General features: G+C 41.1%; 1 protein-coding gene across 4 annotated transcripts; it reads right to left on the bottom strand.

Annotated features, from left to right (window-relative positions):
• Positions 1-1,167: 1,167 nt before the first annotated feature.
• Positions 1,168-15,853, bottom strand: kdm1a (lysine (K)-specific demethylase 1a). 4 transcript variants are annotated; one of them, XM_032500484.1, is made up of 22 exons: positions 15,625-15,853; positions 14,787-14,838; positions 13,925-14,218; positions 13,406-13,574; positions 12,437-12,570; positions 12,255-12,333; positions 12,046-12,138; positions 11,705-11,811; positions 11,285-11,366; positions 10,939-11,033; positions 9,456-9,473; positions 9,016-9,158; positions 8,787-8,877; positions 8,162-8,296; positions 6,783-6,856; positions 5,772-5,883; positions 5,434-5,566; positions 4,901-5,088; positions 3,578-3,692; positions 3,311-3,438; positions 2,647-2,793; positions 1,168-2,184 (listed from the first exon to the last, which is right to left on the bottom strand). In XM_032500484.1, the coding sequence occupies exons 2-22, from the start codon at positions 14,829-14,831 to the stop codon at positions 1,984-1,986; spliced, it is 2,583 nt and encodes an 860-aa protein (XP_032356375.1). In that variant the 5' UTR covers positions 14,832-14,838; positions 15,625-15,853; the 3' UTR covers positions 1,168-1,983. The 4 variants fall into 4 exon arrangements, with proteins under 4 accessions (XP_032356375.1, XP_032356377.1, XP_032356378.1 ...); XM_032500486.1 differs by having other exon boundaries at positions 1,984-2,184; positions 13,406-13,571; XM_032500487.1 differs by having other exon boundaries at positions 1,984-2,184; positions 14,802-14,838.
• Between the last annotated feature and the right edge of the window lies 1 nt (position 15,854).

Below are 15,854 nucleotides of genomic sequence, written 5' to 3'. Positions count from 1 at the left end.
TGAGGTCAAGCCTGCAGCTTTGAATAACTTTAAAAGTGACGCTAGCTTGAAAACTGTGCATGTGGAATTTTTGTTTAATTTAAAAACCTGCTTGTCAACACGCCTAAAGTCTACAGCCATGTAGTGACTCTGAGGTGCAACTTGCTAATATCAGTGTGTAAATATCTGTACACAGTGTCAACAGCAACATGCTGATTTTATGCAGGTAAAATAGAAATTGCTAAATAGCACACAAAGTATAGCTGAGGCTAATGGGACGGTCATTAGTTTTGTGGGTTTTTAGTCATAAACAGGCATTGAACACACACATTTTAAGCTGATGGTGGCATGTCTGTACAAACTCTCTTGCCAATCTATCAAATAGCTATAGAAATTTCAGTCTGGACCAACATTACCATCCATCCAAGTCTTTTAGCTAGAATGGCTAAAAAAAAAAAGTAATCTCTCAATTTATTTTATGTCCATAAATGCTTAAAAAAGCATGTGGGAGCACCTGCGTTGGTGTACATTCCTGCACACACCTATGAATCACATGAGCTGTGCTCAGACACGCTGTGGTCTCTCATCCAAAGGACTCCAATAACATTCTACGCCTCTGCCTCTCTATCAAGTAATCGGTTGATGTGGGCTTCAGGCTATTATGAAAAATAACCTCACCAGTCAACAGTTACACATTGCTCTGAGCCCATGGTTTACCAGGGAGGTGAAAATACCAGAGTGCTGCAGTCCAAAACCTCAGCTCAAATTACTGTTGTTACATCAAACGTCTCCTTTGGTCACGATAATAATAACCGCATCTCTGGGGGAAAACAAGGCCTGTGACGCTCAAGTGCATGGAAACAGAGGGGCACAGAGCCCTGAAATACAACCCCACAGAAAGGTTCGAAGCTCATGGTTGACCATATTAATCTCCCCTTCCTTTATAAGATCCCCCACTATGTGGAGCTGTGGCCAGGGACCCTCAACTCTCTCAAACACACATGCAGCCGGACCTGCAATTAAGGAGGGTCAAAGCAGAAGCAGCCATGTTACTTTTGTACATGCATGTAAAAAAATATATAGTATACATTTGCAGGTAATAGTGCAGGAAGGACTTTGCTTGGTGTTTAAAAAAAACTTCAGAATTAGTCTGCATACACCACATCCCTTTCAAGAAGAACACACTGATTTCAAGATACAATTTCTTCTTTTAATAACAAAACAACCGACAATATAAAAAAAAAAAGTATGTGGTGGCAACCATAATAAAATAGTTGAACTGCTATGGCAACAAAAAAATTCACAATGCTTTCAACATATCTGTGTTTTTAACTTTTAATACAAACTATTTTCACTACACTCTGCAACCTAAATCATAGAACAAAAATGTAGGAGGCATACAGCTACAGTACATAGCAATGTTTTAAGAATCAACACAACCAGCACAAGGCCTTGTAACTGCTACCAGGTTGGTCATTCGTTTTATATGATATTTGGCTCTAGGTTCTGTATACACTAAAGATTTAGACAAGAGCATATAAATAGATGTTGGGTTTTGTAGACATGCTCCACAAATTAAATACATTTAATGCCATGCTTCTGTTTTTAAGACTGTGAAATCTCATATTTCTAAAGATGAGTTATATTACATTACTATGTAACAAAATTGGGATTTATTATTTAGCATAGCCCAGTCTTTGTAGTAGGTTACACCTTTCTCCATATTTAGCTGGAAATGTGAACAGTCACTAGCTTTCCAAAATAAGTCTGAGGAATCAAAATGCTCCAGTTAGGGAAACTCAATTTCACAACATACCTAAAGCCAGAAAATAAGTTCTGTGTCAGTACTTGCATAAAGGCAATGACGCAAAGTGTTGTCAGGGACTTCCAAGACCTTTCACATACAGACATATTAACAGTTTGTGGGTAAACTTTTGTATTTTCTTATTAACTGCTATAGTTGGTCCCGCGGTCCTTGGTTGGCAGGAACTAGGAGGGGCAAATTCAGACACTGGGAGTGGGCTGAGCCTGCTGAGGGTTGCTGGCAGCTGTGGGAGTGGCCTGTCGGGGAAGTGTGTACATGGCACCCAGGAACTGATCTGCAATGCGTCCTGCCTCACGGAGCCCGCTGAGCAGGGCACCGTGAACTGTAGCGGGGTAATTCCTGATTGTGTGCTCCCCCGAAAAGAACAGACGAGGGACAGGCTAAGAGGGAAAAAAGAATAACCACATTGAGATCAAGGTTGGATTGTCCCAACATAATAAGGAATTATAATAAAGTAGGGGATTGGTGAGAGAAGAAAAAGTGTGGTAGTAAACTGCCAGAACTCATCAGCAAACACATAAATATGACTCAATCGGCATTTCAACATCAAAGCAGCCCAAAAAACATCTGTGTGGAGAATAAACAACTATGCTTTGGTTGGGTGTTGAGTAGGCTGGGATGCCTTCTCTCCCTCGATTTGTCTGTGTGTGTGTGTGTGTGTGTGTGTGTGTGTGTGTGTGTGTGTGTGTGTGTGTGTGTGTGTGTGTGTGTGTGTGTGTGTGTGTGTGTGTGTGTGTGTGTGTGTGTGTGTGTGTGTGTGTGTGTGTGTGTGTGTGTGTGTGTACTGACCTTCTCAACCAAACACAACACTAAGGAATGTCTGCATGCGTGCGTACGCTTACCTGTGAGGCTCCTGGTATAGCAGGGCCAGGTGTGATGGGTTGTGCCATAAGGTCATAGTCGTTACCCGAAGAACCTGCTGCGACGTACGAGTAGGAGCCCCGGGCCCAGGGGTCTGCACGCCAACGAGTGACCACAGTTTCCTTTGGCTGCCATGATGACAAACAACACATATTGCTTAGGAGTTTCCATGATGATATTAGAGGGACCTGTAAACAGCTCGATGGAACAGTTCCAATGCTGGCCTCCATGCATATGATTTTATCCCATTTTAAACCATAAGCAAATGATTTATAATGACTGGTGGTTTGGATACGACTCCACTTGTAAGTGCCTTTCATATGTGCTTGCTGTGTAAAGTTGTGCTGGTTATGGGGGGGGATTTTAGAAACAGATTTGACATTCCACTCAAAGTCCTTGAAAAAAAACAGAGATAACACTAATGATTGAGATTAAAAAATATAATCAACCACATTTTGCCATAAACAACAAACGTGATAAAGTTGTAGTTGAAACTCTTGAATTATGTAAACATTGGGTTTAAGAAAATAATTTGGCATGTTAAAGAATAACTCAAAAGCAAAAGTTCAAGACAAAGAAAGATAAAACTTGACAAAAGTCACATTGAACATTGATGCACTGGAAAGATGATGCACAAACATGTACCTGAGGTACAGCGCTGCTTCCGAATATTCCTTTGAGAATGGCCAGGCAGCGTCCCACAATCACGTCATCACTGATGTTCTCCATGATGCCAGCGGCCTCACCGGCCATCAGAGCCAGCAGGATTGGGGCTACCAAGAGAAAAAGGCACAATCTGTCACAGAGTCTCTATACGCATGCATTAGGGGAAGCAAAGAAAATAAATGGACAGGAGAATATCTCAATACCACATCAATCTGCAGTGTGAAACTAAAAGGGATCTCGTGTCACCTTTGTAGAGGTTCCAGAAGAGGAAGAGTTCGCCCCGACTTGCCGTGGTGGAGCCGACATGACCAAACAGGTTGACGCTGGGATCCCAGAACACTCGGTCAAAACACAACACCACCTTCAAACAGGGAGAAGCAAAACATAAAAACAGTCACACAACAATCAAAGTGCTTATTTTGTGCGAAACACATCTCAGATTGAGGACATTGACTGCCATTGCTTTATGGTTATGAATGTATGGACGATAGAGCACCCTCTGCTGGAGACACAGCATTTGCAACAGCTCAGATTGTATAATAATGCAGTATTCTCCTCTGTGCTGCAGTAGAATTAGGAGATAAAGTACTCTGCTGCAGATGATGCTCAGCAACACAGAGAGAGAGAGAGAACTGGTGGGTCAAGAGTGACGCAGGATGAGCACTCCCACATGATCCGCTTACACACTGGCAAAAAGCACCTTTTACTCGCACGCCATTATGCTCCGACTGCCTCTCCACTACTGCACATTAGACATTGCCACCCTTTGACTCCCCATCCTCCGTCGGAGCCCAGATGTAAACATGGATAGAGCAGATACACCTAGTCAGATTAGAGGAAGGAGGAAATTCCTATTGTCTGAATTACTGTCTCTGTACAAGTAGCTGTTGTTGTGACAATATTTGAATCTGCAAGGAAAAAGAGAAAAAAAAAAGAAATCTCTGTCCTCCCACTAAACGTCAGACTACTCAGGGCTGTTTTCACAATGGAGCTGCAAAGATGAATCGATAAGTTGTCAACTTTTAAATGAATTGTCAAATACTCTGATGATCGATTAATTGTTTCGAGCCATTTTGTTAAGAAGAAGAAAAAAAAAAGTGAAGTAAATATTCTCTGATTTCATTTTCTTAAATGTGAATATTTTCTGGTTTCTTTATTACTCTATGACAGTAATCTGAATATCTGAGTTGTGGACAAACAATACATTTTAGAACGTCATATTGGGCTATGGTAAACACTGACCGACTTTCACTCTTTTTCTGACTTTTTATACCTTATATAGACTCTTTAGATTTTTCGACAATGAAAATAATTGTTTAGTTGCAGACCTACCACACACACACACACACACACACACACACACACACACACACACACACACACACACACACACACACACACACACACACACACACACACACACACACACACACACACACACACACACACACACACACACACACACACACACACACACACACACACACACACACTTTACGACCAAAATATGGACAAATCAGAATGAGGTTAGGGATAGCAGTACAGAAGGATAAATGCTTAGCACCATACCTTATTGAGGTTGCCAAAGCCCATCCTCTGTATAGCCGACGTTTTCCACTCAGGCAGTGGGGGAACAAACTGCACAGCAGGGGGTTGCTGCTTCAACACGCCGAGAGGCAAGGTGCACAGCACAGCATCACACTTGTATATGAAAGTCTGAGTGGTGGAGCGAGTGTTGACGGCTATCACCTCACAGCCTGGAGAATAAACAGATGAAGAACAATCATTGTACATCTATATGAAAGAAGAAACTTCATTATTCGTCACATACATATCGTACATTACAATGTAGTAATATTCAATCTCTGCATTAAACCCATCCTAAGCATTAGGAGCAGTGGACAACCAATCATTCAGCGTCCTTGGGGTTCAGTGTCTTGCTCAGGACTCTTTGACATGTGCTGAGGGAAGCCTGAGATCAAACTGCCAATCTTGTGGTTGAGGGCTGACCCACTCTACCCCTGAGCCAAAGTCACCCATGTACATCAATCAGGAAATCCATAGTGGAACTTGTGGCCAAAAGTGGCAGAAGACAAACGTACCAGAGGCTGTATATCGGACCTGCCGCACTGCTGTGTTTAGTTTGATGTCCAAGCCTTCAGCCAGGGCCACGGGAACACAAGAGTAACCATTCCTTACTGTCAGGTGGCTGCCAGTGAACTCAAAGTCATCATCCTGTGGATAAATGAATAACATGTCACCCCAAGGGCACAATTAGCCACCGACTGTCCTAAAACAGACTGGCAGAAGCATCTCACAGTTAAACTAGCAATAACTTGTTACACACGTGGGATTGTAAGAGGTCTCAGGGTCTTTGCAATGGAAGACCATTGTTAGGACTACACAGTTATGACATTTCAAAATGGGTACATGTATATACCTGATCCCAATGCTTGAGCGAAAGGGTGGAAAGAGGCGTAGCGTTGGCAAACTCCAAGTTGGCAAAGTGCCAGTCGAGGATCTGCCGATCCCTGGATGACAGGTAAACATCACTGTGGGAAAGAAGGGAAGGAAAGAGACATGGTGATGTATACTGACAGCTATTCAGACATCAGAGGGACAGGTTTACTCATGCACAAGCTGAAAAAGCCCAACTCAAAAAACTGGTGCCAATGTCATTATACATATTTGAATACAAAGCATTAACTGGAAACAAAAAACAGGAAAATTGCCACAGGCATACACAGGTAAACATCTGCGTGGGATGCAGGGCTCCAACATAAACAATATTTACCATTATATTGGTATTATAATGGTACCATTATATTACCATTAAGAACTATTTTCACTCCAGTACATAAGCTAATATTGCATCAACATAGCCAGTCCAATAGGCTTAGCCTGGATAGCTTCTGATTAGAACAATTAATAAAAGAAGGCTACAGAACTGATCCAAACTAGACCAAGAAGCTGCTGCTGCCTCTGTTCCTATCTATTCCTATTTAAATAACTGCTTTATGTAGTTATCTATTAAACCCAACCAATCCACACCCTGGGATGTTTTTGCCATAGGGTCTCAAACATAGTTATACTGAAAAAAAAAACATGTTGTAGGCTTGGGCATTTCCAATGACAACAAGAAAACATTTCTATTATGTAGTAATTTCAGTATTGTCCAGTAATGACATGTGTGGAGACATGGATGTATATACAATAGTTTTCCCGCTCATAATAAATTATGATTTAACCGTAACACAAAAGAATGTTAAGAAAATGGATGAATAAATAGAGACCAACTCCATTTCATTCTGACCACTACACCCTCATCCACCCCTACTGGTTAACACACAGTGAATTGTCATGGTGCAGTTTAACTAATGTGATGCCAAATAAAAAGGAGGTACAACAACAGTTTAGGAGATTATGCTGAAACTTTAAAAGTATTGATTACCTGGGTGGATTTGCCTCCAGCTCTTGCAGCTTCTCCTCCAGCTTGACCTGCATCTCCACCAACTCATCATACTCCTACACAGAGACAAGGTAGACAGCAAGGAGATGTATAAACATCTATATTTCATCCATGTAGTATCACTCCTGGAAAATGCTAATATAATGAGAATTCTTTTATTTTCAAGATTTTATGATCCTGAATATTCATCTAATGAGCTAAAACTAATGAGAAAATGAATTGAGACTTGTTACACTTTGAGCTGGTGAAGTATTTAACTAGGTAGGTAAGTGTGTGTGTGTGTGTGTTTAAGGTCATGCAGAAAAGACAAGCAGTTTTAACAGAATGGGCTGAGTCAACCTGTTCATCAGTTCACCACAATAGAACCAAATACAGCAGCAGTGCAGAGTCCGGTAAGACCTCCTACCACGCCAGGCCCCAGGACACAGCTACACTGAGTCAAGTCTAGAAAACTTTACGCCATAATGAAGGAACAATGCTGGAAAATATCCTAGCAAAAATATCCTGACACAGCCTTAAGATCTTGGTATATGGTGTAGTCATGCATGTCATGAACACACACACACACACACAATCTTAAATGCTAATGTCTGTCTTGCTGAAAGTGTGTGTGTACATCTGTAGACATAAAGACAGCCAGACCGTGATTCAAAGCCTTGAAGTGGTTTCTCAGACAGTGGATGGGTAGCAGACAAATTCAGTTAAGACACCAGCTGTGTTTAAACCAACTAAAATATCCTTTCAAATACACACAGAGCAGTAGTGAAGGGGATTTATCTGAAGCAAAAATAAAACAGCAGAGCTCCCTCTAATAATACATCCTACCGAGGCATTAAACCACTTAAACACAGCCTGTCTGGTTAACTTAAAGAGCATGGCATTACAATTCTGTGAGGCATCCTGACCTGGTAGTCCATAAAATATCCATCATACAAGCTGGTACTTCTGCATAATACTGCTACACATTATTTGATCTGCAGAACAAATACAAGGTTTCTATTGTGTTGGTCGACCTTCTGACCTGTACATACGTACACTTAATCAACAAAGAAAATCTAATATTGTTTTCAAAGTAGTTCAAACTACAGCACCTGTAAATACACACTATGTAATGTAATGCCCAAAACACAACAAATACAGTTTGAAATAGTTAGCTTTTAAAAGTACTGACTTCACTACAGTATTCTAAGTCCTAAAGGCTGATTTCAGATTGGACGTAATGAAAGCGTCACATAAGAATCTGTTCTAGGCAACAACCAGTCTAGATGACTGCACACAGCTTATAAATATTTTTAACTTTCTTCTAGCTTTTTAATAATAACATTTCTCTGTCTTTTATCTGAAATGGGATTTGAGCTCACTTTGCAGAGCGCTGTGAGGTCACGGTGCTTGCTCTTCACAAGGAACTCAGCTGTGATATCTCTGGGTGGTTTGACTTCGCTGGCCTCTTTATACTGCTGATGGAGCTCCTTCACCCGTTCCTTAGTGGTCACCATCTAAAAAGGGAGAGGGAGGAATAGAGAGGGAGGGGAAGCTGGAAGTCATGAGATTGTGGATGCAGATGAGCCGGAAATTGAAACCAGCAGTGTTCCAGTCTAAAGGCTGCTTTTTCGCTTTTCTGCCATCAGATCTGTCAGCAATTCACTACAAATATATGGTTTGCACGTTAAGTCTTGTGAGTCAACCTGTTTCTATTTGTTTTTAACTGTTTGTTAACTATTTGTTTTTAACTGTCTATTCATGTGTTTTACCGGTTTTTAATGCTTATGATTTTTAACTGTTTGTACTTGTGTTTTATCTGTTTTAATGATTTTGTGTAAAGCACTTTGAATTGCCCTGTTGCTGAAATGTGCTATACAAATAAAGCTGCCTTGCCTTGCCTTGCCTTGTGACACTGAGGGAAATTTAGGCACCACCAACTATATGGCATTAAAAAATGTGTTTGGGACTACTGCTGGTGTCCCAAAAAAATGTATGTGTGCTCACCTTGTTGAGAAGATCTCGCAGATCTTCCTGAGTCTTTACAATTTTCTTCCAGTGTTCTATCTGCTCATCTTTTACATGCTTCTCCTGAAGCCTACACACACACACGCACACACGCACACACGCACACGCACACACACACACACAATTAGAGTGTTTGTGTGTATCTGTATACATCTCTTTTGTAGGTACACACATGCAAAATACATCGTGGTGTACACCATATACTCACTGTATGACCACCTCCAGCGCCTGTCCCAGAGAAACAGGTTTGTTGTTCAGGAAGTTAAAGTCCAGCTGGTGACTGAGGAAGGAGGTGGCCTCCAGCAATCTGTTGAACTCTTGCTCCACCATCTCATCTTTTTCTTTTGGCACCTGGACACACACACGAACAATCAATGACAGAACTGATAGAATAGGAAAAAGAAACAGTAGGAAAAGCATGCCAAACTCAAGTAAAGCTAAAGACACAAGTATTATAACTGGTACAATATGCGGAACTTCACTAGAAAATGTATTATGTTTTGTTTTGATGTCATTTATGGATGGATTCAACTTGTAACTGAGTCTACTTCTTCTCTTACTGGGACATCAATTTAAGTCACCCATTCACTAATATAAGCAGAAGAAGCATAGATAAGGAATGTATTACGTAAATAAACCAATACATACACTGGTGCACCGTTCACCCTTGAGTAGTTCAGAGTTTGAGAAGAGAAGAGGGGAGAGAAAGAGAACATGTTAATTCAACACAACTTCAACCTCAAACCGGTTTTCACAAAAGTAAAACATGTACATTTAATTTGCCTTTTCCAGCGAAGGAGGGAACCAGTTACACGTGATGTGGATGCTTCAAGAGCCCTGCTGGCTAGTCTCTACTCCAATAGAAGTGCCCCCAACATGAACCTAAACACCCTACTACTGTTGCTGCTACATGACGGACAGAACAAAAATGAGAGGGAAAAACACTGTTTAATTCTAATTAAATGACATTAGGCTAGATCTGTCTTCTGGTCTGCTCTACTCTGAAAGGAACTGGAACTGTTGTTGATGACACGCAACGATAAGCAGTTAAATGAATCCACCATCCATTGTTTTTTTGGCTCATGGAAAGCCAGATCTCTGCCTCAGGACAACAACTATGAACCCAAACACCGAGTCCTTCTATGCCAAGAGGGAACTCTTTTGCACAACATCTACTTTCAAAGGAAGTAAACAACATCAGGTCTCAGTTTCAAAAATGTAATTTGTACACGTCTAATGCAGTTGTAGCCAGAGGTTAGTAGTTTAATCATAGCTAAAAAAAAAAAGTGAGTAACACCCAATTTCCACAGGATGCGTAACGGGTGCGGATCGGCTCCGCTGCGTGTCGGCTGCGTGCTCCGCCGTCCGTCAATAACCACTAGGTCCGGATTTGTTGCGGAACGGCTGCGGCCATGACTGACAGCTGAAGTTTCGAGGACCCACGAGATCTTGCAAATTAATGTAGAATAGAACCACGAAAACAACAACAGTTTGTTTCCGTCCAGAGAAGTAGAGAGGAACAACTCTTTGCTGTGTTTTCAAAGCGTTGTGCAGGGAAATAGGATTTGCCTTGAGCACGCTCTATTGTATTTTGAAAATTAACCGGATGTTTTATTTTGTTTCTGTAATCGACCTCCTGTCCCGCACTATCTGCCGTGTGTTGCATTGCAGCAACACAACTGCTGCTGAGCTCTCCGATGTCTGTCAAAAATAGAAGCTCTGCGTATCTGCTGCGGAGGGCTGCAGATCGTCGGAGCTGGGACGCAGCCGTTCCGCAGCAGTCCATGGAAATACACACATTGACTTCAATGGAAACCAAATTACTCCGACGCCGTTACGGACAGTTTTTAGGAATCAGCTGCATGGAGTAAATAACATGTATGGTTCTGCTGCCATTAACCTCTTGCAACTGTTTAACAACTTCTTGGCTTTCACAGTAAACCTGGGATTTATGAAAAATGAAAATCAACAGAATATGAAACTTTTACAACTGATGTAACTATTGAATCACTCATAAGGTAACTCTGTATTCGACTTGTATGTATAAGAACACCCCCAGGAAGTTGCCTATGGCAGGATATTCTACAATAGGCAACTTTCTTAAATGATTAAGGATTGTAGTTATACTCACTGCCTGACCATTGGCTTCATACAGTGGACACTTCTGTTTGATCTTGGCCAGCTCCATGTTAACCTGCTTGCTGATTACTGCCATGGGATTCCCTCCTGAACAAGCACAAACACACCCACAATTGACAATGACACAGCATAAACATGGACAATAACACCCTCTACAGGTAGATTTAAGTAACTGTAGAATATTATCTACTGCCTCAAAGCGTAAGTCTATGCCAGTTTGTCATGAGAAGACACTAAAAGGCTTATTGGATGCTTTGGCTTGTCACTGTTGTGACTGAATTCAGTGTTCACATTAAAAAAATAAAAAATAAAAATAAAAAACTGGTTGTGAATCTTACCTAGCCCTGTCACCACCATGGCTCCCAGATCAGCAACATAGTTGCCTTTTCTAAATGTGGCAACTCTGCCTCCAACACGGTCCTGCATGGAAAAAACATTTCTATTGTTATATGATACACTTGTGGCAATTATAAACTTTATTACAAAACACAAGGTAAACTTGTGTTTACCTTGTGTTTACAGTATAAAGGGTATAAACCCTTTATACTGTAATATATATACTATAATAATAGTTATATTATAAGTGTATAGAGGGTGGCACTAATTGTACCATGCTATCAATCATACAAATACAGTAAATGTTTTATAATCATAAAATGATTGATATGATTATACCAATAGTTGGTTAAGAACATGTGACCAAAAAAAACAAATATACCTGAAATATCAGATTGATAGAAACCCTGTTGATGACCTACCCTGGCTTCCAATACTGTAACATCCATCCCGAAGCTCTGCAGCTGCCTGGCTGCAGCTAGGCCAGACACACCTCCACCAATGACTATAACCTTCCCAGTCTTCTTAGCTGCAACAACAAGCAGAGAGTACATTACCTGGGTATCCTTACTACTGACCATTCCCAGGTCAGTTTCTCTTAAAATGATGTTGTCTACAAGCAAGAGTAGCGACTAAATCACAATGTATAAATCCAAGATACTACGCCTTTAGCCCAAAATGAATTGTAGAATACATAAATTGTACTAACATTTAGCTAATGGCTAGTGTTATTTTACCACTGCAATAAATGAAGTGAACTTACTTGGCAAAGGCTTGACCCTCTTGTAAATGCCAAAGTTAATGAGACCATGCCTTTCTAAGTAGCTGTGTATTCTGTGGACTAGCACAGCATCACCTAAAAAGAGAATAAAAGCACACAAATCTCAACTTCTATATGACTACATTATTCTTGTAAGAAACAAAACTAGAATTAAAATGTAGAAAAATAAAATACAAATAATGTTTATTCACTGTTGTATGGAGCTTCAAGCTGCTGTGCTGTGGCCTCAAAGGTCAGCTGGATTTTAGGGTTGTCCAGCCACAATTGGAGCTTCACAAGGTTAAAATGAATTAAGACACATGTAGGTTTAAAACAATGATCCCATAGTCCTTAGTTTTTGAACACAAAGTAATGTGTCTACACTGGCGCTTACCGTACGGTTGCGGATGTAGAGGAAAACCTTCTGAGTCTGCTGGGGACCGCTGATGATGTCAGGGAAGCAGGCGGCCTCCTGGGATGTCATACGGTCATGAGGAAGACGACTCTGGAAAGCAGCTCCTTCTACGCCTAAAAGTTAAATATATCTATCACTATTCTAATAACAGCATTGAATTGTCATTTATGATCAATTCAAGACAAAAAAAAAAGAGCATTTGTGTGCAAAGTACTCCGGAATGTGATCAAACGGGTAACAGTGAAAGACACAGCCGTCATGTTAGTAGAGAAGAATCTGTGCATTCTGGCCTGAAAAAAAGATCAGGCTTTTTTTAAAAGATCTTTTGGGGCATTTTCAGCCTTTATTTTGACAGGACAGCTGAAGACATAAAAGGAGAGAGAGAGAGGGAATGACACGCAGCAAAGGACTGCATGTCAAAGACAAACCCGCAGCCGCTGCGTCGAGAAGTAAGCCTCTATATATGGGCGCCTGCTCTACCAACTGAGCTGTCCGGGCCCAAGATCAGGCTTTTTAACTGCACATTTTGAGTTTCTTTCCTCAACAAAAACATCAGTTTCATTTCACTGCTTTGGGGTGGCAGTATCTCAGTCCGTAGGCAGTTGAGTTGGGAACTGGAGGAACCACTGGTTCAAGTCCCCATACGGACCAAAGTATAGTAGAGTGGGGTAGTTTGAAAGATGCCAGCTCACCTCATGGGCAATGCCAAAGGTGCTCTTAAGCCAGGCACCAAACCCCCCCCCCCTCAACCGCTCAGGTCACCTGTTCAGCAGTCACAGCCCACTCACTCTGACATTTCTCCATTAGTGCATGTATAAGACCTGAGCATGTGTATGTATAAATAACAACCTGTGTGTAGTGTGTAATAACAAGAGAGTAAACTTTAATTTCCCCAAAGGGGATCAATAAAGAGTATAAATGATATGATTAATCAAGTTTCAGACTCACCAGATGGCTCCTCTGGTTCACTGTCATTCTCTTCTTCTGGTGGTGGAGGTGGTGGAGGGATGACCTGCTTCCTCTCTTTCTCTGCCTTGGCATTCCTCTCCTCCTCAGAGTAATATTCGTCCTCCGACAGATTAGCCAGGCTCTCGTCCATCTCGCGGTACTCCACCTGCAACGGTAGGCACAATAAAAGCATCATTAAAACCCGCGTTGCCATCAGTTGGTCGGTGTGCTCCCACATTAGTGCCAAAACCTTTCTGGGAATGAGAAACAAATGTAAACATCCTACTGAAAAGACACTGAGAAATTACCTGTGTTAGCTAAATTTAGATTGAGTGCAATGTTACTACTAAGGTTTAAATGATGACACATGTATTGATTCTTTAAAGCAAACAAATAGTCATTAAATACTGTAAAAAAAACAAAAAACTTCTTTTCCATTTCAATTTTCAGTCATCATATCAGTTTTGGCAGAAACTTGTCCTCCCTAAACGGGAGGAATCACAACCCTAAAATATTTACTTTTGCTCGCTTACGACGACTTGTTCTGCGAACTTCAGCTGAGTCTTGGTCTGCCCCTCCCGGGCCTGCTTGGTGAGGCAAAGGAGCCCCTCCAAGTTCCCCACTAGGGGATGACCTCTCCTTTTTCTTTACATCCAAAGGGCCTGCCACTGAGGCCGAAGGACCAGTCTGGGCATCAGAAACCGGGGCCCTATCCCCTCCCGCTGCTCCGGCAGAAGATGAAGAGGAGGAGGATGATGAGCCAGCATCTGACTTCTTGCTAGACAGCATTATGGAGGATTGTGGAGGCCTCTCCTGAGCAAAGGGGTAAAAGAAATTTGATGAAATTCGTCAAAATAAAACATACAACAGCCCAAGTTACAATGTTTCTTGGGCAATGATGGAAATTTTAATGTTAAAAATAGCATAATCAATGAAAAAAAAAGATTACAAAATATTCCTCAAAGAAAAGATGAAAATGATCAAGTGTGGGTTGTGCGTGGTGAAAACAAACAGCCAAAAAATAATTATTTTATTTTATTTACGTTTGTGCCCTTTGTGGCATTCCCAAATTTGTTTGAAATGTATAACCTACAAATTTCATGCCAAATGGTTGTTTCACTCACTTACTAGTGGTTTTCACACAAATTAGACCCAAGCAGAAAGATTCGTTTACAACCCCCTATGTCAACTGGTCACTTGGCTTTAGGGGGCAGTGAATGCACCTGCAACAAAAAGCTAACGTCCACCAAACAATGTCGGCCTTTGGGAGATGCTCCACCCACAAATGTCACATCTGCTTCGCTGGATGATTTAAGTAAAGTTAGTTAACTATGCATGAATGTCATGGTTTATGAAATGAGGACTTCATGGTTGTAGTAACCTTTTCTTGTTTTACCCATTTCTCCGTGCACCTGGTAATATCCATTCAAACACTAAGAAATGAAGACAGAACCAGAAGTAGAGTTATGAACAGGACCAACTGGACAAAACACGTTGGCCTTTCACATTACATCCATTGAGATTTAGCTAAACATTTATGAAAACGTGTTAGCAAATATCCACTGAATATTACAAGGGAATCGGATCAAATGTGGTTCGCCGTAGCTCAGTGGGTTTTTTTCAGGTCTGGCTAAGAGAGAATAACCACTCGAGAAAACCTGAAAGCGCTGAACGCGTAAACCCTGGTGTTTATTTAATTAATTCATTTAGCTAAAGAGGACAGCCGTTCGTCAGACACCATTGTTGTGCCAAGACCGTTAGTAGTTCCGAGATTGCCATCCTGATCAAATGTGACTTTGTTAGCTAGCAAACTGCAAAGCTAGCAGCAAAATGGTAACGTTAGCAATGGCTATCCACGTTAGCTTGCGTTAGGTAACGGTGGCTTTGTTTCTTGACAACGACTTGCATATAACACAGATGCATGTGATATTATATTCATTTAAAAAGATACACAACAAAGCGGTACGACACACATGGTTTAGTTCGTTTCTGAAGGAATTTTTTTCTAAATGTACATTACGAAACCATGCTATGGTAGCTAACGCAGCTAACAATGAGACCTGTAGCACCAACATTGGCACAGTAGCAGGTGCACCAGCTTCGCTTCCAAAAGGAATCATCATTTCTAAACTGACTCATGTTAGGTGGACTTCCCTACGCCAGGGAGCATGTTTTTTTTTAATGAAGGCGAGCATAAATATTGAAAATATTAATATTACCTCTAAGTCCTCCGAAGATGTCAACACAAAGACGGCACAGTAGCAGGTCTCCTTTCAATGAACTCTGTTGTGATTGGTGGATGGAAACGTTACCCTGCACCACTGAGCGAAACGATTGGTCAACATGACTGTCAATCCAAAAGTGGGCGAGGATTTAATATCAAAACTACTGCAATGGATCTATTTTTTTGTTTGATAGTTTATGCACAATGTGTTTCAAACACATATCG

The sequence above is a fragment of the Etheostoma spectabile genome, chromosome 20, assembly GCF_008692095.1.
Source record: "Etheostoma spectabile isolate EspeVRDwgs_2016 chromosome 20, UIUC_Espe_1.0, whole genome shotgun sequence".
Classification (NCBI taxonomy): domain Eukaryota; kingdom Metazoa; phylum Chordata; class Actinopteri; order Perciformes; family Percidae; genus Etheostoma; species Etheostoma spectabile.
Note: the sequence above shows the minus strand (reverse complement) of the source record. Positions and strands in the feature narration are given on the sequence as shown.

Coding starts and splice junctions, on each gene's coding strand:
- kdm1a (XM_032500484.1), bottom strand. CDS start 14,831: ATGGATATTACCAGGTGCACGGAGAAATGGGTAAAACAAGAAAAG. Junction 8,878..9,015: donor GCGCTGGAGGTGGTCATACA/GTGAGTATATGG, acceptor GTGTGTGTGTAG/GCTTCAGGAGAAGCATGTAA. Junction 6,857..8,161: donor ACCTCACAGCGCTCTGCAAA/GTGAGCTCAAAT, acceptor GTCTCTGTGTAG/GAGTATGATGAGTTGGTGGA.